A 20,452-nucleotide genomic window follows, 5' to 3' on the forward strand; every position below is an offset into this window, starting at 1 on the left:
TACATCACTCTCTCCAGCTATGCCTCCATGGCAGCCAACGATTTTTATCACGTATCTTTTACAGCAAGGTAACAGTTTCCATGGAAACCACAGGGCAAATATCCATTACTGCTGCCAAGGACTTTTATGAGCACACATAAGCTGAGATAACCGCTTACTCTCTTTTATTAATATTTTTAAATGGTTAGCTACTCTGATTCTGGTTTTGTTGTGTTTGTTGTCTCTATGAACAGATCTAGAGATGAGTGAAAATCAAGTAATTTTGTACCCCTTTAGCAACAAATGAACTCTCAAAATCAGGGGAGCAGGAGAGAAAAGACCCAGAAAGTCATTGAGCCAGCATACATGCCAGACAATGTCATCCCATTTGCCCTTACAACAGGGCAAATCAGAACAGAAATCAGTGATGCACTTAAATACAAAAGATGAAATTCTCTTCCACTAGCACAGCAAAGCACGTAGATGTATTGGGGCTAAGATGCTGATTAATCATGGAAAAAAAAGATAATCAATAAATCATAAAACTAAAAAAGTAGTCACATACCTCTCTCAACATATTGTTCTCTTTTTCCTTCTGCTCCAAAAGGCTTTCTAGGTGATGAACGTGCATCTCCGCCTCTGCCAGTCGTCTTGTTCTCTCATGGTCTTCCTCGGTAGCCTTGGCAGAAAGTCCTTTGCTCTGCAACATTTCCAGAAGCTTCTTAATGGATTCATCCCGAGCATTTAGGGTCTGCTTTTGAGTCTCAATACGCAGCTCCATTTCCTCCAATGTCTTTCGAAGAAGAAACAGCTCTTTGGCCTGCCGCTCGTGCTCAGCATGAAGCCTCTGGAAGTTCTCCTCTGTCAGCTCTGCTACACAAGGTTCGCCAGTCCTACTGCTACTATCTTGCTGAAACAGCTGATTCAGGTCCCTCTGGATCCGCAATTCATCCTGGAGAGCCTGGATCGTCATCTGCATGTGCTAGAACCAAGACAAAAAGAAAACCCCAAATCAGCTTTCCTCCTCAAGTAGCAAATCAGAGCAGCCTGCAGGAATCAAAAATAGCTACAAGAAATCTGCATCTAGCAAATTAGGATTCACCTTATTCTGTTTCACAGGTCCTTAAAAAATAATTGAGATAATATGGAAAATGTCAGTAATTTAACTTCAGTTTATTCCCAACAGGAAGCGAAATAAGTATGGCACTCCTCACTTTGCATAAACTATAATGAAGACACTGTTCAAAATTAATAGAAGGTATTACACAGAAACTAAAGTTGAGGGAAAGTGGCAAATGGGAAATCTATAAGAATATGAATACACTCATTCAAAAAATTTCATCAAACCGGCCGGGCATGGTGGCTCACGCCTGTAATCCAGCACATTGGGAGGCCGAGGTGGGCGAATCAGCTGAGGTCAGGAGTTCAAGACCAGCCTGACCAACATGATGAAACCCTGTTTCTACTAAAATACAAAAGTTAGCCGGGCATGGTGGCATACGCCTGTAATCCCAGCTACTCGAAAGCTGAGACAGGAGAATCCCTTGAACCTGAGAGGTGGGGGTTACAGTGAGCCAAGATCGCACCCACTGCACTCCAGCCCAGGAAACAAGAGTGAAACTCTGTCTTAAAAAAAATTTTTTTTTTTTTCATTAAAAAATACAAAGGATGGCCAGGCGCGAGGGCTCACACCTGTAATCCCAGCACTTTGGGAGGCCAAGGCAGGTGGATCACCAGGCCTGACCAAGACCAGCCTGGCCAACATGATAAAACCCCATCTCTACTAAAAATACAAAAATTGGCCAGGTACGGTGGCTCATGCCTATAATCCTAGCAGTTTGGGAGGCCGAGTCGGGCACATCACAAGGTCAGGAGTTCAAGACCAGCCTGGCCAACATGGTGAAACCCTGTCTCTACTAAAAATATAAAAATTAGCCAGGTGTGGTGGCACAGACCTGTAATCCCAGCTACTCGGGAGGCTGAGGCAGGAGAATTGCTTGAACTGGGAGGTGGAGTTTGCAGTGAGCCAAGATCACACCACTGCACTCCAGCCTGGGTGACAGAGCAAGGCTCCGTGTCAAACAAACAAACAAAACCAAAGGACAGCGAAACATAAAATGACTCTTAAGTATTACAAACATTAAATAATAAATATTAACATTTAACAAGTAATCTGTACATGCCAGATTGTGCCACACATTTTTTATGTTATTTCATCTTCATTATGACACACGGACTTTTTTTTTTATTTTATTGTAGTAAAAATCCTTAACATGACATCTACTCTCCTAACAACTTTGAAGTGTACATTATTGCTGACTACAGGTACAGTGTTATACATCAAATCTTGAGAGCTTATTCACCTTAACCGAAAGTTTATACTCCTGTTGATTAGTAACTCTCCATTTCCCCCACCCCCAGCAACTACCATGACACTCTTTGATTCTGTGAATTTGACTATTTTAGATACCCAACACATGTTCTATTATTTAATTTTATAGACGAGGGCACGAGGTTAGAGAGGTTTAAGCACTTGTCCAAGATCACAGAGTAAGTCACAGAGCTGGCATTCAAAGCAATCCTTGCAGCCCACTAAATCTAGAACCAAGAAAAAAAGAAAACTTATCAGCTTTCCTCCTCTAGTAGCAAAAACAGAGCAGATTGCAGAAATCAAAACTAGTAATATCTAAAGATAATAATATAGTGAAGTTTTTTAAAATTAGAATATGCAAAGCTTTTTATACAGGGGATGATAACAACATGGGTGACTAATTAAATAAAGGTATTAATGCAGATAAACTACTAAAAATGTTTGAGAGGGCATATCTTTAGCTCGTATCCCTAAAGAAGGTATATGAACCTTGAATCTGAATGGATACGTAAAGTCCAGGACATTATACAATGAATTCCAAAAGGCTATTACATCAAAAATCTTATTTTTAGGAATGAAGAAGCAACAATAAAAGATCACTCCCTGATTCAAAGTCTAGCAGTGCACCGTACTGGCAAGAACACTAAACTGTGATGAGAAAACGTGAGTGTTAGTTCTGGCTCTCACACTGACTACTTATGACATTTAGACAGGTCACCATCTTTCTGGGTTTCAGATTCCTCATACTTTAAATGAGGGTATAAATACCTGCATTATCCATTCAAAAAAATCTCTTTTTTTTGGAAACAAGGTGCCTGCTGTATTAGTTTGTTTTCATGCTGCTGATAAAGACATACCCAAAACTGGAAACAAAAAGAGGTTTAATTGGACTTACAGTTCCACATGGCTGAGGAAGCCTCAGAATCATGGCGGGAGGCAAAAGGCACTTCTTACATGGCGGTGGCAAGAGAAAATAAGGAACAAGCAAAAGCGTAACCCCCGATAAACCCATCAGATCTCAAGAGACTCATTCACTACCATGAGAAGAGCACGACCCCCATGGTTCAGCCACCTCCTCCTATGTCCCTCCCACAACAGGTGGAAATTCTGAGAGATACAATTCCAGGTGAGATCTGAATGGAGACACAGCCAAACCATATCACCTGCCAATGTTTTTCAGCTTTAAAAAGGAAAGAAATTCTTACACATGCTACAACACGGATGAACCTTAAAGACATTGTGCTAAGTGAAATAAGCCAATTACAAAAAGACAAACACTGTATGTATCCATTTACATGAGGTATCTAGAGTAGCCAAATTGATAAAAAGGAACTAGAAGAGTGGTTGCCAGGATGCAGGAGGGGGACAGAATGAGGAGTTATTGTTTAATGGGTATAGAGTTTCAGTCCGTCAAGATGAAAAGAGTTCTGGAGACAGATGGGACATACAGAATGCCACCAAACCGTACACTTCAAAATGGTTAAGACAGTAAATTGTATGTTATATGTATTTTACCATAATAAAAAGTTGGTTGGAGAGAAGATATTTGTCATAAAATTTCACTCATGGATATTTTAGGTTAGTTCTCATTTTTCACTATTGTAAGAGGCACCTTCACGTATGCATCTTTACACATAAATCCACATTTTTCTTGGGAATTCTCAAAGATGGAATTGCTGGATCACGAAGTGTGCACAGTTGTAATTCCGACACATATTACAGATCATTTCTACGTGTATCTTCGTGTATCTACTTTTGGGACTCCTCTCTTCTCGTTCTTTGCCCATTTTGTTATTGAACATTTTTTCCTAATCCATGTTAAGAGCTCTTCATATTAGAAAAATAATCTTTCACCTGCTGTGTATGTTACAAATATTTTCCAAGTGTGCCATTTTCTTTTAACATTGTTTATGATGACTTTTAATAGATATCTTCTTTTTTAATACAAAGACAATGACATTTTCCTTTATCATTTCCAGTCGGGGTATTATGCTTTTAACAAGTAGTGAACTTTCAATTACGGTAGTCTTTAAACACTTGAAAAGCACTGCTATTTCTTTCGTAGAATAAACTCACCAAAAAAAAAAAAAAATTAGGAGGTTAAATTTGTGAACATAAATTTTAAAATGCATTTCACTACCAGCATCATCTTTTAATGATTAACAGTTGCTGGAGTTCAAAGACCCTCAATAAAAAGATGTATCAAAATGCTAATTCTCTGAAAGCCTAGTTTCTTTCCCTTGGAAGTCAACAAAATATCCTGACACTCCTGAGTGAATATATCCCAAAGGGAAATACCAGAAGTTACATTCAACAGGGAAGCTGATTTCTAACTAGGTAAGACTGTTCCTCCTTTTTTGAACATTCATCATCAATTCATTCAAGTTAGGAGAAATATACGTTGTCTATAGCTAATAGTTTCACATACGCTTTGGCACATATGGCTAAATGTAGCATGGCAATTACTATTTTGGTAAAGAAAGAAAACATTAACTACTAGTGTGTCTGGTTCTTCAGCTCTGCTTGCACCCATTTTACTAGAGTATAAAAATACAACAATGCTGAGTGGTAGCCTAGAAGTCCATACAGCAGTTTTCTCCACTAAAATATAAACCAATATTTCCTCTTTTGGCTACAATCAGGCTAGCTTTATTTTATAAAAATTCCTGCCAACTCCTTTAGAAGAAGAAGAAGAAGGAAAAAAGCAGACTACAAGCAAGGCTACTGTTTCTCCAGCATATTCATACAGAAGATAAAATGGGCATATTCACACATCACAGCCATCCATAATGATCAACCAAAAACAGACACACTGAGTTTAAGGAAAGATCTAGTTGTAAGATAATACTAGAATGTCTGTTTGGGAAGTCTGGTCCCAACACACTGCAAAATGATCTCACACTCCAAATTTTACAGCAACACCCACTAGTCGTCTTCTCTCACACTCAGCTTGATTTTGAAAGGCTGGGAAAGTATTTGCCTAAAATTTACTCCAGGGACTATACTATTATCACATCAAGCTATATCTCAATGAAATGGCAGGATATTGTGAACAATAATGAAAATTCTTAACTCTCTTGACAGGGCCTATGGCTTTTATTACAACAATAATATATCTGCAAAAAACAATGACAGATCACAACTACTATTCATCTATTTTAGATAAATATCAGAAGCTCTTCTGAGGCAGAACTTCCAACAAATAAACTCACTAGTTTCTTAGAACAAGAGTACACTTTGATCCCGTTTATTCTCATTCCTAAAATAACAGAACTATGTAGTCTAGAGACATTTTTAGAGAAAAAAAATGTGGATACGTGAAATGGTCATGATTACAAGCAAAACATATCACAGAGAACTCAGTACACTGTTTATCAAGATCAGAGTCAGAGAAAACACCAGCACTGTACCCTTTCATAAATGTTAAATTAAGAACATTTATTTTCTGAAACATATAAATCCATGTATTAAATAAACTTTATTAATGTAACATGCAAAAGAGTTTTAAATAATTCTTAAGTCAACCAAGTCAAGCTTCCCATTTAGTTAGGCTATCTGATGTCCTCATCTGTGCTGCCCAGGGCTGTATGCTTATCCACAGAATAGCACTTATCAGACTGATCTGCAACGTAATTCTTGGTATTTATCACCAATGAACTTTCTAGGACTTAGGACTGTCATCTTCTTACCCTGGGCACAGCACAGTACTTGACTACTATAAGTCCTCAATAAATTTTTGATGAAACACTGACAAAAATTAAATGTTGAGAAATTATGTTGAAAGTAAATGGCTACTGTATATTAGCTGCATTTCAAGTATCTGGGAAGTTATACCTATTCCTTAAAAAAATAATGCAGTGAATTACTCTTATTCTAAAAAAATCACCACACCTGTAATCCCAGCACTTTGGGAGGCCAAGGCAGGTGGATCACAAGGTCAGGAGTTCAAGATCAGCCTGACCACCATCGTAAAACCCCTTTTCTACCAAAAATACAAGAATTAGCCAGGCATGGTGGTGCACACCTGTAATCCCAGCTACTCAGGAGGCTGAGGCAGGAGAATCGCTAGAACCCGGGAGGCGGAGACTGCAGTGAGCTGAGATCACGCCATTGCACTCCAGCCTGGGCAACAGAGAGAGACTCCATCTCCAAAAAAAAAGAAAAGAAAAAGAAAAAAAAATCAGTTCTACATCAACCAATACAAATAATTCTTAAATCCAAGCTGGCCGAAATACAAACCACAGTCCTAATAAATATGTTAATTATATGCTCTAGGTTTATTCAATATTTGACCTGAAGCAAAAAGAAGCATTTTCAGATAATTAACAGTCAACAAGGATCTTTCATAGTTGTAGTACTACACAAAGCACAGCAAAAGTACAGGATAAAGTTCTTATCCAAAAATAAGGCTCACAAGTGGGTAAAACCTAAGAGTTATAATCTATTACAAATTTTAAATTAACAACAATAGTCAAGAAAAACAAAAGGAACACAGAAAAAGCACTTATTTTACATGCACTATATTCAAATGAAGCTTAGAACCTATAAGATCACTATGAACTAAACTCATAAAACTTTAATATATCTCTATGAAAACAAAGCACTGTTGAGCCTTATACCACACAGGTTTGAACTTGAAGGGTCTGCCGACACATGGATTTTTTCTGCCTCTGTCATCCCTGAGACAGCAACATCAACCCCTTTTCTTCTTCCTCTTCCTCAGCCTACTCAACACACAAATGATGAGGATGAAGATCTTCGCGATGGTCTACTTCTACTTAATGAATAGTAAATGTATTTTCTCTTGCTTGTGATTTTCTTTTTTTTCTTTTCCCCTGAGACGGTGTCTCGCTCTGTCGCCCAGGCTAGAGTGCAATGGCACGATCTCGGCTCACTACAACCTCCGCCTCCCAGGTTCAAGCGATTCTCCTGCCTCTGCCTCCTGAGTAGCTGGGATTACAGATGCCCACCACCACGCCCGGCTAATGTTTGTATTTTTAGTAGAGATGGGGTTTCACCATATTGGCCAGGATGGTCTTAATCTCTTGACAGCGTGATCTGCATGTCTTGGCCTCCCAAAGAGCTGGAATTACATGAGGCACCACACCCAGACAATTTTCTTAATAACATTTTCTTTTCTCTAGCTTGCTTTACTGTAAGAATGCAGTATATACATAAAATACATGTGAACATATAACATACAAAGTAAGTGTTAATCAACTATGTCATCAGTTAGGCCCCTGGTCAACAGTAGGCTATTAAAAGTTAAATTTGGGGGGAGTCAAAACTGATATACAGATATAATCCCCTCTTTGTACAAACGTCAACTGAATTCTAATTTCCATCATTTTAAAAGAAGAAACTGATTTGAAGAGTCTGAACCACAGAGAATGAGACAGGGAAGAGCCCCCAAGGTAATTTACTCCTCCTTATTGCTGGTTCAGTATTCTTTGAGTTAATGGCAGAGATTTATTTTCTGTACAGCACAGCACACTGAAAGCCCTCAAATATTAAACCAAATCAAACTTTTCAGACTAATCTAAACACAAGCAGGAGACTCACCAAAATGCAAAAAAGACCCACACTAGAACTCAAATGGATGAATTAAATTGTTTAACATTCTCACCCATTATCTGAAGCTTACTAACCAAAGTTATTCTCCTCTAAAAAAAAATGTCAGAGTCAAGAAAATGAACAAGCAATTACACTAGAATTCTAACAACTACTCTCTGCCTCTGAATCCAGGAAAATAAGATAATCTATCTTTTGCTCTGCGAATGCTGTACATAAATCTAAGTAGCAAGATAATTGCTGGGGAACATCAAAATTTGGACAACAGGTTTATTTCAGTAATAGACATAATCCATCTTTACGCCACCACAACTCAGAACAGAAGTTAAAGAATAAATGAAGGCCGGGCGCGGTGGCTCAAGCCTGTAATCCCAGCACTTTGGGAGGCCGAGACAGGCGGATCACGAGGACAGGAGATCGAGACCATCCTGGCTAATACGGTGAAACCCCGTCTCTACTAAAAAATACAAAAAACTAGCTGGGTGACGAGGTGGGTGCCTATAGTCCCAGCTACTCGGGAGGCTGAGGCAGGAGAATGGCGTAAACCCGGGAGGCAGAGCTTGCAGTGAGCTGAGATCCGGCCACTGCACTCCAGCCTGGGCGGCAGAGCAAGACTCCGTCTCAAAAAAAAAGGAATAAATGAAAATGTGGTCGGGTGCAGTGGCTCATGCCTGTAATCCCAGCATTTGGGGAGGCCGAAGTGGGTGGATCACTTGGGGTGGGGGAGTTTGAGACCAGTCTGACCAACATGGTCAAACCTCATCTCTAAAACTACAAAACATAGCTGGACATGGTGGCAGGTGCCTATAATCCCAGCAATTTGGGAGGCTGAGGTAGGAAAATCACTTGCACCCTGGAGCTGAAGGATGCCAAATCATGCCACTGCACTCCAGCCTGGGTGACAGAGCAAAGCTCTGTCTCAGGGGAAAAAAAAAAAAGAACAAATGAAAATGCTATGAAAATGGGGAAGTCCTACTGTCATAAATGCATTCTATATACACCACATAATAACGTTTCAGTCAACGAGAGACTGCATGTATCATAGTGCTCCCATAACATTACAGTGAAGCTAAAAAAATTCCTATCACAGGCCAGGAATGGTGGCTCAAGCCTGTAATCCCAGCACTTTGGGAGGCAGAGGCGGGTGGATCACGAGATCAAGAGATCAAGACCATCCTGGCCAACATGGTGAAAGCCCGTCTCTACTAAAAATGCGAAAATTAGCTGGGTGTCGTGGTGTGCGCCCGTAATCCCAGCTACTCAGGAGGCTAAGGCAGGAGAATCGTTTACCCCGGAGGTGGACATTGCAGTGAGCGGGTATCAATGCCACTGCACTCCAGCCTAGCGACACAGCAAGACGCCGTCTCGGGTCGGGGGGTGGGAAATTCCTATCACATTGTCATACCCATCATACTGTTGTAACACATACATTATCCATGTGTTTGCAATAATGTTAGTGTAAATAAACCTACTGCATTGCCGGTCATATAAAAGTGTGGTACATACAATTATATACAATACATAATACTTGATAATGATAATAAATGACTATGTTACGGGTTTTTGTTGTTAGCTGTTTTTATTTCCAAGTCCTTTCTGTTTTGAGACAGTCTCTCAGTCTGTCGCCCAGGCTGGAATGCAGTGGTGTGATCTCAGCTCACTGCAACCTCCTCCTTCAGGGTTCAAGCTATTCTCGTGTCTCAGCTGCCCAAGTGGCTGGGATTACAGGTGTACGCCACCACCCCCTACTTTTTGTATTTTTAGTAGAGATGGAGTTTCGCCATGCTGGCCAGGCTGGTCTCAAAACTCCTGACCTCAGGTTATCTGCCCACCTCGGTGCTGGATTCAGGTATGAGCTACCTCATCTCTCAGACAGTAGCATTTTATTGTTCTTATATTTTATGTATATTTTCCTCACACTGCTGAAAAAAAAAATTTTTTTTTTTTTTTTTGAGACGGAGTCTTGCTCTGTCACCAGGCTGGAGTGCAGTTGTGTGATCTCAGCTCACTGCAACCTCCGCCTTCCGGGTTCAAGCAATTCTCCTGCCTCAGCCTCCCAAGTAGCTGGGACTACAGGCGCCCACCACCATGCCTAGCTAATTTTTGTATCTTTAGTAGAGACGGGGTTTCACCATATTGGCCAGGATGGTCTCGATCTCTTGACCTCATGATCCACCCACCTCGTCCTCCCAAAGTGCTGGGATTACAGGCATGAGCCACCGTGCCCGGCCTGAAAATTTATTTTTAAAGTATTTATTGGCTGGACACAGAGGCTCACGCCTGTAATCCCAGCACTTTGGGAGGTCGAGGCATGCGGATTATGAGAGGTCAGGAGTTAGAGACCAGCATAGCCAACATGGTAAAACCCCATCTCTACTAAAAATACAAAAATTAGCCGGGCATGGTGGTGCATGCCTGTAACCCCAGCTACTAGGGAAGCTGAGGCACAAGAACTGCTTGAACCCAGAAAGCAGAGGTGGCAGTGAGCTGAGATTGCACCACTGCACTCCAGCCTGGGTGACAGAGTGAGACTCTGTCTCAAAAACAAAAGTAAAAATTAAAAAAAAAAACACACACAGAAAGGACCTGGAAATAAAACAACAAACAACAAAATGATAAAACTTACATAGAGAAGACCATAAATTCTTGGAAGCAAAACACCACGGTATAAATATAAACATTTGTACAAAAACCCTTAATATTTTCCATGACAATCATCAAATAAGATGTGTCTGTAACTCTTTTGCATATGTGTTTGTAAAGACATTAAGTAGATAGAAGAGTTCCTCAAGAAAATTAATGAGGAAAATTTTTGAGAAATTAATGCAGAGAAAGGCAATCAATGTAGGTTTGCCTAACAAGATTACTTCATGTTGCCATATTTAAAAGGAAAATAAATCTGCTTTTCCTTCATAAATTTTCCTTCATATTTAAAAGGAAAATAAATTTGTTTTCCTGGTTATCTGCCAATTCTATCACACAAACCCCAATAAATACATTTGTTACCATTATTTCCAGACAGACATTTAATTCCTGCATCCATACTGCAGAGCTTTTATACACCAAGTTATATTTGCAATTCAAATGCTTAGGTCTATGATCACAAAAGCTTTCACATCACTTTAGCTGACTTTATACTTTTTTTTTTTTGGTTTTCTTTGAGACAGAGTCTCACTCTGCTGCCCAGGCTGGAGTGTAGTGGCACGATGTCGGCTCATTGCACCTCTGCCTCCCAGGTTCAAGCGATTCTCATACCTCAGTCTCCCGAGTAGCTGGGATAAATAGGTGCTCGCCACCAAACCCAGCTAGTTTTTGTATTTTTAGTAGAGACGGGGTTTTCGCCATGTTGGTCAGGCTGGTCTCAAACTCCTGACCTCAGCCTCCAGCCTCAGCCTCCCAAAGTGCTGGGATTACAGGTATGAACCACCATGACCAGCTTCAGACTTTATACTTTAAAGGAAAGATATTTGGATGGCTATGTTAGGAAGTACTAATGATAAAATTTTAAATTCACAAATCAGACTTCAAAATTTTTAATTTCTGCTTATCAAAAGAGACCATTATATCATATGGAAAGAGTGATGAGGAAAATTTTAAAAGGAAAGAGACCACTATAAAATAAAATTGGCATGCCACATATAACTGTTAAAGGACTTGTATCCAGAATATATAAACTACTTCTACAACTCAAAAAAAATTTTTTTAAGTGGTTTTAGATACTTTTTTTCAAAAGAAAAAATACACTCCTGGGGAAGATGAACATTCTTCTAAGGACAATAAGCAATTGAACTAACTAACCAATAAGTAAATGAAAAAGTGACTAGCATCTTTAGTAACTGGGGAAATGCAAATCAAAACCACAATAAGATACCACTACACGCCCACTAGAATGGCTAAAATTTAGACAACTAATAATACCAAATGTTGGCAAGAATGGGAAGCAGTCAGAACCAACACTGAAAATTGGTCTGGTAGTTTCTCATAAAGTTAAGTAAGCACCTACCCTAGGACCCCAGGAATTCCACCCTTAGGTATTACCTCAAGAGAAATGAAAACATGTACCAATAAACAACCATATAAAAATGTTTACAGGCCAGGTGCAGTGGCTCAAGCCTGTAATCCCAGCACTTTTGGAGGCCGAGGTGGGTGGATCATGAGGTCAGGAGATCGAGACCATCCTGGCTAACACGGTGAAACCCCGTCTCTACTAAAAAATACAAAAGAACTAGCCGGGCGAGGTGGCGGGCGCCTGTAGTCCCAGCTACTCGGGAGGCTGAGGCAGGAGAATGGCATAAACCCGGGAGGCGGAGCTTGCTGAGATCCGGCCACTGCACCCCAGCCTGGGCGGCAGGAAAAAAAAAAAAAAAATGTTTACAGTGGTTTTATCGATAAAAGCCAAAAACTGGAAACAACACAAATGTCCATCAACAGAAGATTGGATAAACTGATGGTACCACATTCATACAAGGGAGTATTAGTATATAAAAGGATAACCAGGGATACATGCAACAACATGGATAAATGTAAAAAAAACATGCGGAGCAAAAAAAGCCGGACACAACAGGGTACAGACTGTATGATTCCATTTAAATGAAGTTCTAGAACATGTAAAATTAAAGTGAAAGGAATCAGAACACCACCTGTGCTGGGCGGCAGGGATGATACTAACTGGGAAGAGATGCAAGGGAACTTTGTGGGATGATGGAAATGTTCTGTGTCTTGACAGAATTGTGGATTACATGGGTGTTGGCATTTATCAAAACTCATGGAAACAAGATACTTAAGGTATGTGCATTTCACTGTATGGAAACTGTATCTCAACCAAAATATGTTTTGAAAAGAAATAAAAGGTGTAAGGTTTAAAAAGGGAAAATAAATAAATATTCAAGAGAATCTCTTAACAATTAGAAATGACTTGGATTAGAAGAAAGAAGAGTAGACCAGGCGCAGTGGCTCACACTTTGAGAAGCCGAGGAGGAAGGACTGCTTGAGCCCAGGAGTTCAAGACCAGCCTGGGCAACACAGATACTGTCTCTACAAAAAAATTTTAAAAATTAGCCGGGCACAGTGGCATGCATCTACAGTCCCAGATACTCAAGACGTTCCCCTGAGCCCAGGAGTACGATGCTGCAGTGAACCATGATCATGCCACTAAACTCTAGCCTAGGCAACAGAGTGAGACCCTGTCTCAAAAAAAAAGAAAAAAAAAAGAAAAAAAAAAGAAAAAAAGAAGGGATGATAATTTTAATAATTTTAAAGAATTCTTCCAGTTCTAACATGCTTTGTGGCATACTCTTATTGCCTAGCTCAACGTAACCTTACATTCTTAAGGTAAAACAGAAGGTTTAAAAGCAGAGGTTTGAGGTTATAAAGTCACATTCAAACATAAACAACAAAGTAAGAAAACCGCCACCAAGAATTTGCCTTATTTGCTTCAGAGCTCTCTCTCTCACTATTATTTAAAAATTCACATAAATGATGTTATTTGCACTTTTGATGTTATTTGCAGTTATCTCTGCAACTTCCTTTTGTTACTTAACATAATAAGCTTGAGATTTATCCACATGGATACATGTAACTCTACTTCATTCATTTTATGAACTGTATAATGTGGGTCCACGATTCTTTATCCAAAAAGCTCTTAAGTTTTCCCATAACTTTTTTTTTTTTTTTTTTTGAGACGGAGTCTTGCTCTGCCGCCCAGGCTGGAGTGCAGTGGCCGGCTCTCAGCTCACTGCAAGCTCCGCCTCCCGGGTTCACGCCATTCTCCTGTCTCAGCCTCCTTAGTAGCTGGGACTACAGGCGCCCGCCTCGTCGCCCGGCTAGTTTTTTGTATTTTTTAGTAGAGACGGGGTTTCACCGTATTAGCCAGGATGGTCTCGATCTCCTGACCTCATGATCTGCCCGTCTCGGCCTCCCAAAGTGCTGGGATTACAGGCTTGAGCCACCGCGCCCGGCCAGTTTTCCCATAACTTTTTTAAAAAATGTAATTAACCCAAACAGTATGAAGCCATTTAAAATCTATTTATCCCACTTAATATGAATATTCATAAATTTTGCTACAGAAAAATTGTAGGTTTGATTATGAGGTGTTTCCCAAATCCCAGTGGGAGTGTTATACAATAAATGGTATACATACTGAATTACCTTTAATGTTTAAAAATTTCTGATTTCCAAACTGTATCTGCACTAAGTATTCTGGAGAAAAGGATTGTGTACTTGAATTCCACTACACAAATAATATCAATTTATCCATCCACTTACTGAGGAACACAAGTATTTTCGTACTTATTCACTATTATAATAAATACACCACCTCCATCTATCTAGATCCCATCTAGATCACTATTATAATAAATTACACCTCCATTTATCTAGATCCTTGAGCACATGGGTAAAAGTTTCTCTCAAGAAGACACAGAAATAGAACCGCTAGGTAGCAGAGTGTGCCTCCAACTTTACCAGTCATTTAAACTTGCTACTTTTCCATTTTACATACAGCTAAGTACATCATGCAGATGATAAAAGGAGTCAGATATCCATCCTGGAATGTTTCTATCTAAGGAACTTTTATATCATCATATAGCACTAACTTTTGGTATAAATGATCAAATTGCTATTTCATAAAAAAAAAAACCCACAAATGATTGTGCATTCAAGTCCCTCAATAAGGAATAAAGGCAAAGCATGTTCAAAGAAAGCTGTGAATTACAAAGCTGCCTTAGCAGAACCCTCACTTCATTCTGAGACAGGAGAAATATTTTTAAAATTGTATCTATGGAATATTAAATAAATTTACCTCTCAATATAAGACCTTATGTTTCCCCATTTAAACAAAGAACCATTCGCCAAAAAAGAAATAACCCTTCGTGTCTTAATGTGCTACTTACTGCCATTTTCAAGACAGTTTAGCTTACTTAAGAAGGTATACATAAAGATGCCATCTTCACGCTCTACGTATGCAGAGACTATGCAATGCTCCAATGAGAACACAATGTAAGAAGGTGAAAGTTCCCTGTTGTAAAAAAAATTAGTCTGCTAATTGGATCATTCTCAGACAAAAGAACCAAATTGATAAGCAATCAGGCATAAGAGGAGAAATCAATAAATTTACCATGCTGGTATATTTTGAGGTTTTGTTCACTCAAAAAACAAAATTATTAATAAAATCAGAGCTTCAATGGCATGAAATGGAATTAATTTTCATTTTCTTCAAGGGCTTTTAACATCATTTTACTATTAGAGGGATAAAAATTATTCCCACAAAAAAAATGCTAAGCATTAGTAAAGAATCAGGTATCCCTGTGTGACTACTATTTTTTTTAATTCCTAAATTGAAAAGTAATTATTTCTGTATGTAATAAATAAGAAAGGGCCAGAAGAGAAACTTCATTGTTGTGTCTTTTAAGCCTTCAGGTTCCTTATCTCCAAGATAATTTCATAATTTTGGCACCTTAGTGAACAAGTACAGTACTTGGCATTTTGTAGGCATTCTCAGGGAAAGATGAAAAACTTGAAACATCTCTCTCCAAAACTTGAGAGTCTTAACTAAGATTTCATCATCGCCGGGCGCGGTGGCTCACGCCTGTAATCCCAGCACTTTCGGAGGCCGAGGCAGACAGGACACGAGCTCAGGAGTTCAACACCAGCCTGACCAACATAGTGAAACCCCGTCTCTACTAAAACTACAAAAATTAGCCGGGCGTGGTGGTGCGCGCCTGTAATCCCAGCTACTCAGGAGGCTGAGGCAGCAGAATCATTGAACCTGGGAAGCGGAGGCTGCAGTGAGCTGAGACTGCGCCACTGCACTCCAGCCTAGGTGACAGAAACTCCATCTCAAAAAAAAAAAAAGATCTCATCTCATCATCTCTTCAAAAACTTAAACATCTCTCTCCATCTATGTTCCTTCCCACCTTGCTGCTTCGTCTTTTCAACTATAATCTCTCTCAAAGAAGGAAAGAGAGAGGAAACAGAAAAGATTGGGAATAATTTCTCTCCTCGTTTCACCTAATATCATAAAATAACATCTTTCCGTGAGAATCCCTACAAAATGCCAAGTACTGTTGTACACTAAGGTGCCAAAATTTTGATCTCAAAAATCTCTATAAAATTATCTTGGAGACAAGGAACCTGAAGGATGAAAAGACACAACAATCAAGTTTCTCTTCTGGTCCTTTCTTATTTATTGCATACAAAAATAATTACTTTTCACTTTAGGAATTAAAAAAAAATTAAGTAGCCACACAGGGATGTCCGATTCTTCACTGATGCTTAGCATTTTTTTAATCCAAATATATGAGCTGGGATAGATGCTTATATATTTCTTTATTCTGACAAATTCCTGTGTGTGAGTGTGTGTGTATCTATGTGTGTGTGTGTGTGTGTGTGTGTATGCATGTGTGTTTAATAGAGAGAGAGGGGTGTTGCTTTACTGCCCAGGTTGATCTCAAATTCCTGAGCTCAAGCAATCCTCCCACCTCAGCCTCTCCTGAGTAGTTGGGATTACAGGCACACATGCCACCATGCACAGCTTTTTCTGACAGTTTTTAACAAATTTTTTGGTCCCCATATTACAGGGGTAACTGACATTTCAAATAAAGCTACTTGTTTAACCTTAAGGTGTCTATACAAAAACAAGAAAACTTAAAAGAAATGTTCACACAAGAATATTAAATAACTTTAGTGAACCTAAAATTTTCACACCAGAAAGAAAGTACTCAAAGAATAACAGGAACATGTCTAACAGACACAGGAGTGAGCCTGAATGGGCTCCCACTGGCCAACTCTAGGACAGATTGAGCATCAAATTCAATAATGGTGGTTATATACAAACTACTGAGAAAACCAAGGATCTATAAATCCATACAGATATGACATAAATAAATTGAACAGTTGATGAAGAATGAGATATGTATATAGTTTCAAGGTATCGCCTCACAAAACAAGTATTAATTACAAAAGGAGAGTAACTGCCCCATGGAGAAGCTGGAAAGGGATTATCACCTTGCTCAAGTAATCAAAGTGATCATCTTCAGTAACAAGACAGCCTGACAATCATCTGCCATCTGCCACGGTACAATGACAAGAACAGAGCGTCACTTCTGTGATATTCTTTTCAGCGATATACAACCTGAGCATATAACGAAGAAACACAGGACAACCCAAATAGAAGTCTATTCTGTAAAATTACGAGTCTGTAATCCTTGAAGGTATCCAGCTTACGAAGCCAAAAAGAGACAGAAAGTGTCTCAGATTGAAGGAGATGAAAGAGACATGTAACCTGTGGATTGAAGGAGATAAAAGAGACGTGCAACCTGTGATTCTAAACTCAATCTTTCTTATTTACAACGACTGTTTTTGTTTATGAGAACAACAAATGAAATGTGAATGTAAAGGTAATTTCCTGAATGTGATGGCTGTGCCAAAGGTCCCTTTTTGTGGGAAGCACACACTGTATAAAGGGAGAGGTATGATGACATATAGGTTGGCGATTTATCCTCAAATGGTTACGGAGGCAAAAAAGTTATTTTACTGTATTTGCAATTTTTCTCTAAATTTGAGATTGTTTCAGTTTTTAATTACTCAAAAAATATGATAGGGAAAAAATCCATTCGCAGTAGGAAAAAAATTTTACAAATTACACAGCAGTAGCCTTGACAAGAAATGTACAACACTTAAATGAAGAAAACCACAACACTTTGCTGGAACATGTAAATAAACTTTTAATCAATTAAAAAAAATAGTAAGCCATACTTTATTTTTTTGACACAGGGTCTCACTCTGTCACCCAGGCTCAAGTGCAGTGACGCAGTCCTGGCTCACTGCACCCTCGACCTCCCGGGCTCGAGTGATCCTCCCACCTCGGCCTCCACCACAGCTGAGACCACAAGTATATGCCACAAAACTTGGCTAACTTTTTATTTTTTTATTTTTTTTACAGATGAGGTCTCACCATGTTGCCCAGGCAGGTCATGAAGTCCTCGGCTCAAGCAATCCACCCACCTCAGCTTCCCAAGGTGCTGGGATTAGTGACATGAGCCACCGTATGCCATACTTGAAAAATAATTTGTAGCCGGGCGCGGTGGCTCAAGCCTGTAATCCCAGCACTTTGGGAGGCCGAGACGGGCGGATCACGAGGTCAGGAGATCGAGACCATCCTGGCTAACACGGTGAAACCCCGTCTCTACTAAAAAATACAAAAAAACTAGCCGGGCGAGGTGACGGGCGCCTGTAGTCCCAGCTACTCGGGAGGCTGAGGCAGGAGAATGGCGGGAACCCGGGAGGCGGAGCTTGCAATGAGCTGAGATCCGGCCACTGCACTCCAACCTGGGTGACAGAGCGAGACTCCGTCTCAAAAAAAAAAAAAAAAAAGAAAGAAAATAATTTGTAGGTTTAACACAACCCTGATTGTGGTTGACTGAGAAAAGAACAGTTCTGAAGTTCATTTTTAATTTATTCAGGGATCCAAAATATATTTATTGAGTATTTACTATGTGTCAGGTACAAGGGATACAGCAGTAAGCAAGAAAAATACGATCTTTACCCTCATGGAACTGAAATTCCAATGAAAAAGAAAGTAGACAAACTGTCAAGAATGTTATTTACAAATTGCGATAAATGATATTGAAGAGATAGGATAATATGGCAGATTGGGTACAGGATTTCCTACTTTAGATAGGGCTGGGTTCAGGAGGGCCCTGTGAAGAAACAGCATCTGAGCTGAGCCCTGAGGCAGGTGGGTTATAAAAAGAGTTGGGTAAGAGTATCTGGCAGCACCTAAGAATAAAGAGTGAGAATGGCAAAAATACAGATATGGGACGGAAATTTTTTCAATGCCCAACCGGCCATTAATACAAAATTATTAGCCTGTAACAATTAAATCAATGTAGTACTAGAAAAAAGTACTAGAAAAAAGGATAACAAACAGAAAAGTAGATCTTATAATATATAAGCACTAAACAACAACAACAAAAAATTCCACAAACCAAAGGGAAAGGGACCGATCTTTTTTTTTTTTTTTTTTTTTTTTTTTTTTTGAGGCGGACTCTCGCTGTGTCGCCCAGGCTGGAGTGCAGTGGCCGGATCTCAGCTCACTGCAAGCTCCGCCTCCCGGGTTTACGCCATTCTCCTGCCTCAGCCTCCCGAGTAGCTGGGACTACAGGCGCCGCCACCTCGACCGGCTAGTTTTTGTATTTTTTAGTAAAGACGGGATTTCACCGTGTTCGCCAGGATGGTCTCGATCTCCTGACCTCGTGATCCGCCCGTCTCGGCCTCCCAAAGTGCTGGGATTACAGGCTTGAGCCACCGCGCCCAGCTAGGGACCGATCTTTACCACACAATGTGTAGAAGGATCTTCAGTTATTAGGAAAACATCAAAATAAGTTTGTCTCCTCACACAAAAATACAAAATAAATTCTTAAGGAAGATTAAAGAACTAAGAGTAAAATGCAAATTAATTAGAAAATAAAAATCATATATACCCATTTAATGATATTCATTCAGATAAAGAAGGCCTTTCCAAGAAAAAAAGAAACGTAAGGAATTGCAAAAAAAAAAAAAAAAGTGTGGTACATTTTACTGCTTACCAATATAAAATGTGTATACATCAAAAACATAAAAACTAAAGAGCAAACGACAAACACTGAAAATTATTTATAACAAATGTGAGAGAAAAAACTTTATCCTCCCTATATAGAGCCCATATAAATTAAATATTAAGCTCTTCCCTTCCCCCAAGAAGAATTAACAAAAAATACACAATTCACAGATAATACCCAAATAGCGAGTAAACACATGAAAAATGTAAACCAAAAAATGCAAATTAAAACAAAATAATACTTTTTACCCTATAAAACAGGCAAGTTTGTTTTTTCAGGGTAAAGATAACATTAAGATGTAAAGTGAGACAGGCATTCTTACAGACTGCTAGTGAGATAGTCTAATCTTTATGGAAAACAATTTGTCAGTAGGTATATTCAGAACAGCCTTTCTAAACCAGTACTGTATTCTGCTAAAGAATTAAGCCCTACATAAAATAATTTCATGACTGTTTTCTCAATTCTCTCAAGGACAATTCAAGCCAGTATAGTTCGAGATGCATAGGAAATACATTAATTTTACTACACAGGGTAGATACCTCAGGGCATTAGAGCTTAATTTCCTCAAGGACCGAATTGAAAAGGGCTGATCAAGAGCTATTTTAAAAAGATGTATTCTTTAAGAATATTATAATACACCTCTCTCATTTTTTAAGCACAATTGTGTCATCATCAAGAAGTAGAGACTATATTTTAGCAATGTTGCTTTTCTCTCCAAACACAAGATAGATAATATAATAATCTGTGGACTAGGCCGGGCGCGGTGGCTCACGCCTGTAATCCCAGCACTTTGGGAGGCCGAGGCGGGCGGATCACGAGGTCAGGAGATCGAGACCATCCTGGCTAACACGCTGAAACCCCGTCTCTACTAAAAACACAAAAAATTACCCGGGTGTGGTGGCAGGTGCCTGTAGTCCCAGCTACTTGGGAGGCT

At 39.4% G+C, this 20,452-nt stretch overlaps 1 protein-coding gene across 1 annotated transcript in view; it reads right to left on the minus strand.

The window, feature by feature from the left end:
• LOC108519480 (ELKS/Rab6-interacting/CAST family member 1) overlaps nt 1-20,452 on the minus strand; it is a 234,793-nt gene that overhangs the window by 141,441 nt on the left and 72,900 nt on the right. The window contains exon 3 of the mRNA XM_017858532.1: nt 545-961. Coding sequence (XP_017714021.1) covers nt 545-961 — 417 coding nt within the window. The remainder of the gene's footprint in view (nt 1-544; nt 962-20,452) is intronic.

This window comes from Rhinopithecus bieti, unplaced genomic scaffold, assembly GCF_001698545.2.
Source record: "Rhinopithecus bieti isolate Rb0 unplaced genomic scaffold, ASM169854v2 scaffold_45617, whole genome shotgun sequence".
In the NCBI taxonomy this organism is placed as follows: Eukaryota; Metazoa; Chordata; class Mammalia; order Primates; family Cercopithecidae; genus Rhinopithecus; species Rhinopithecus bieti.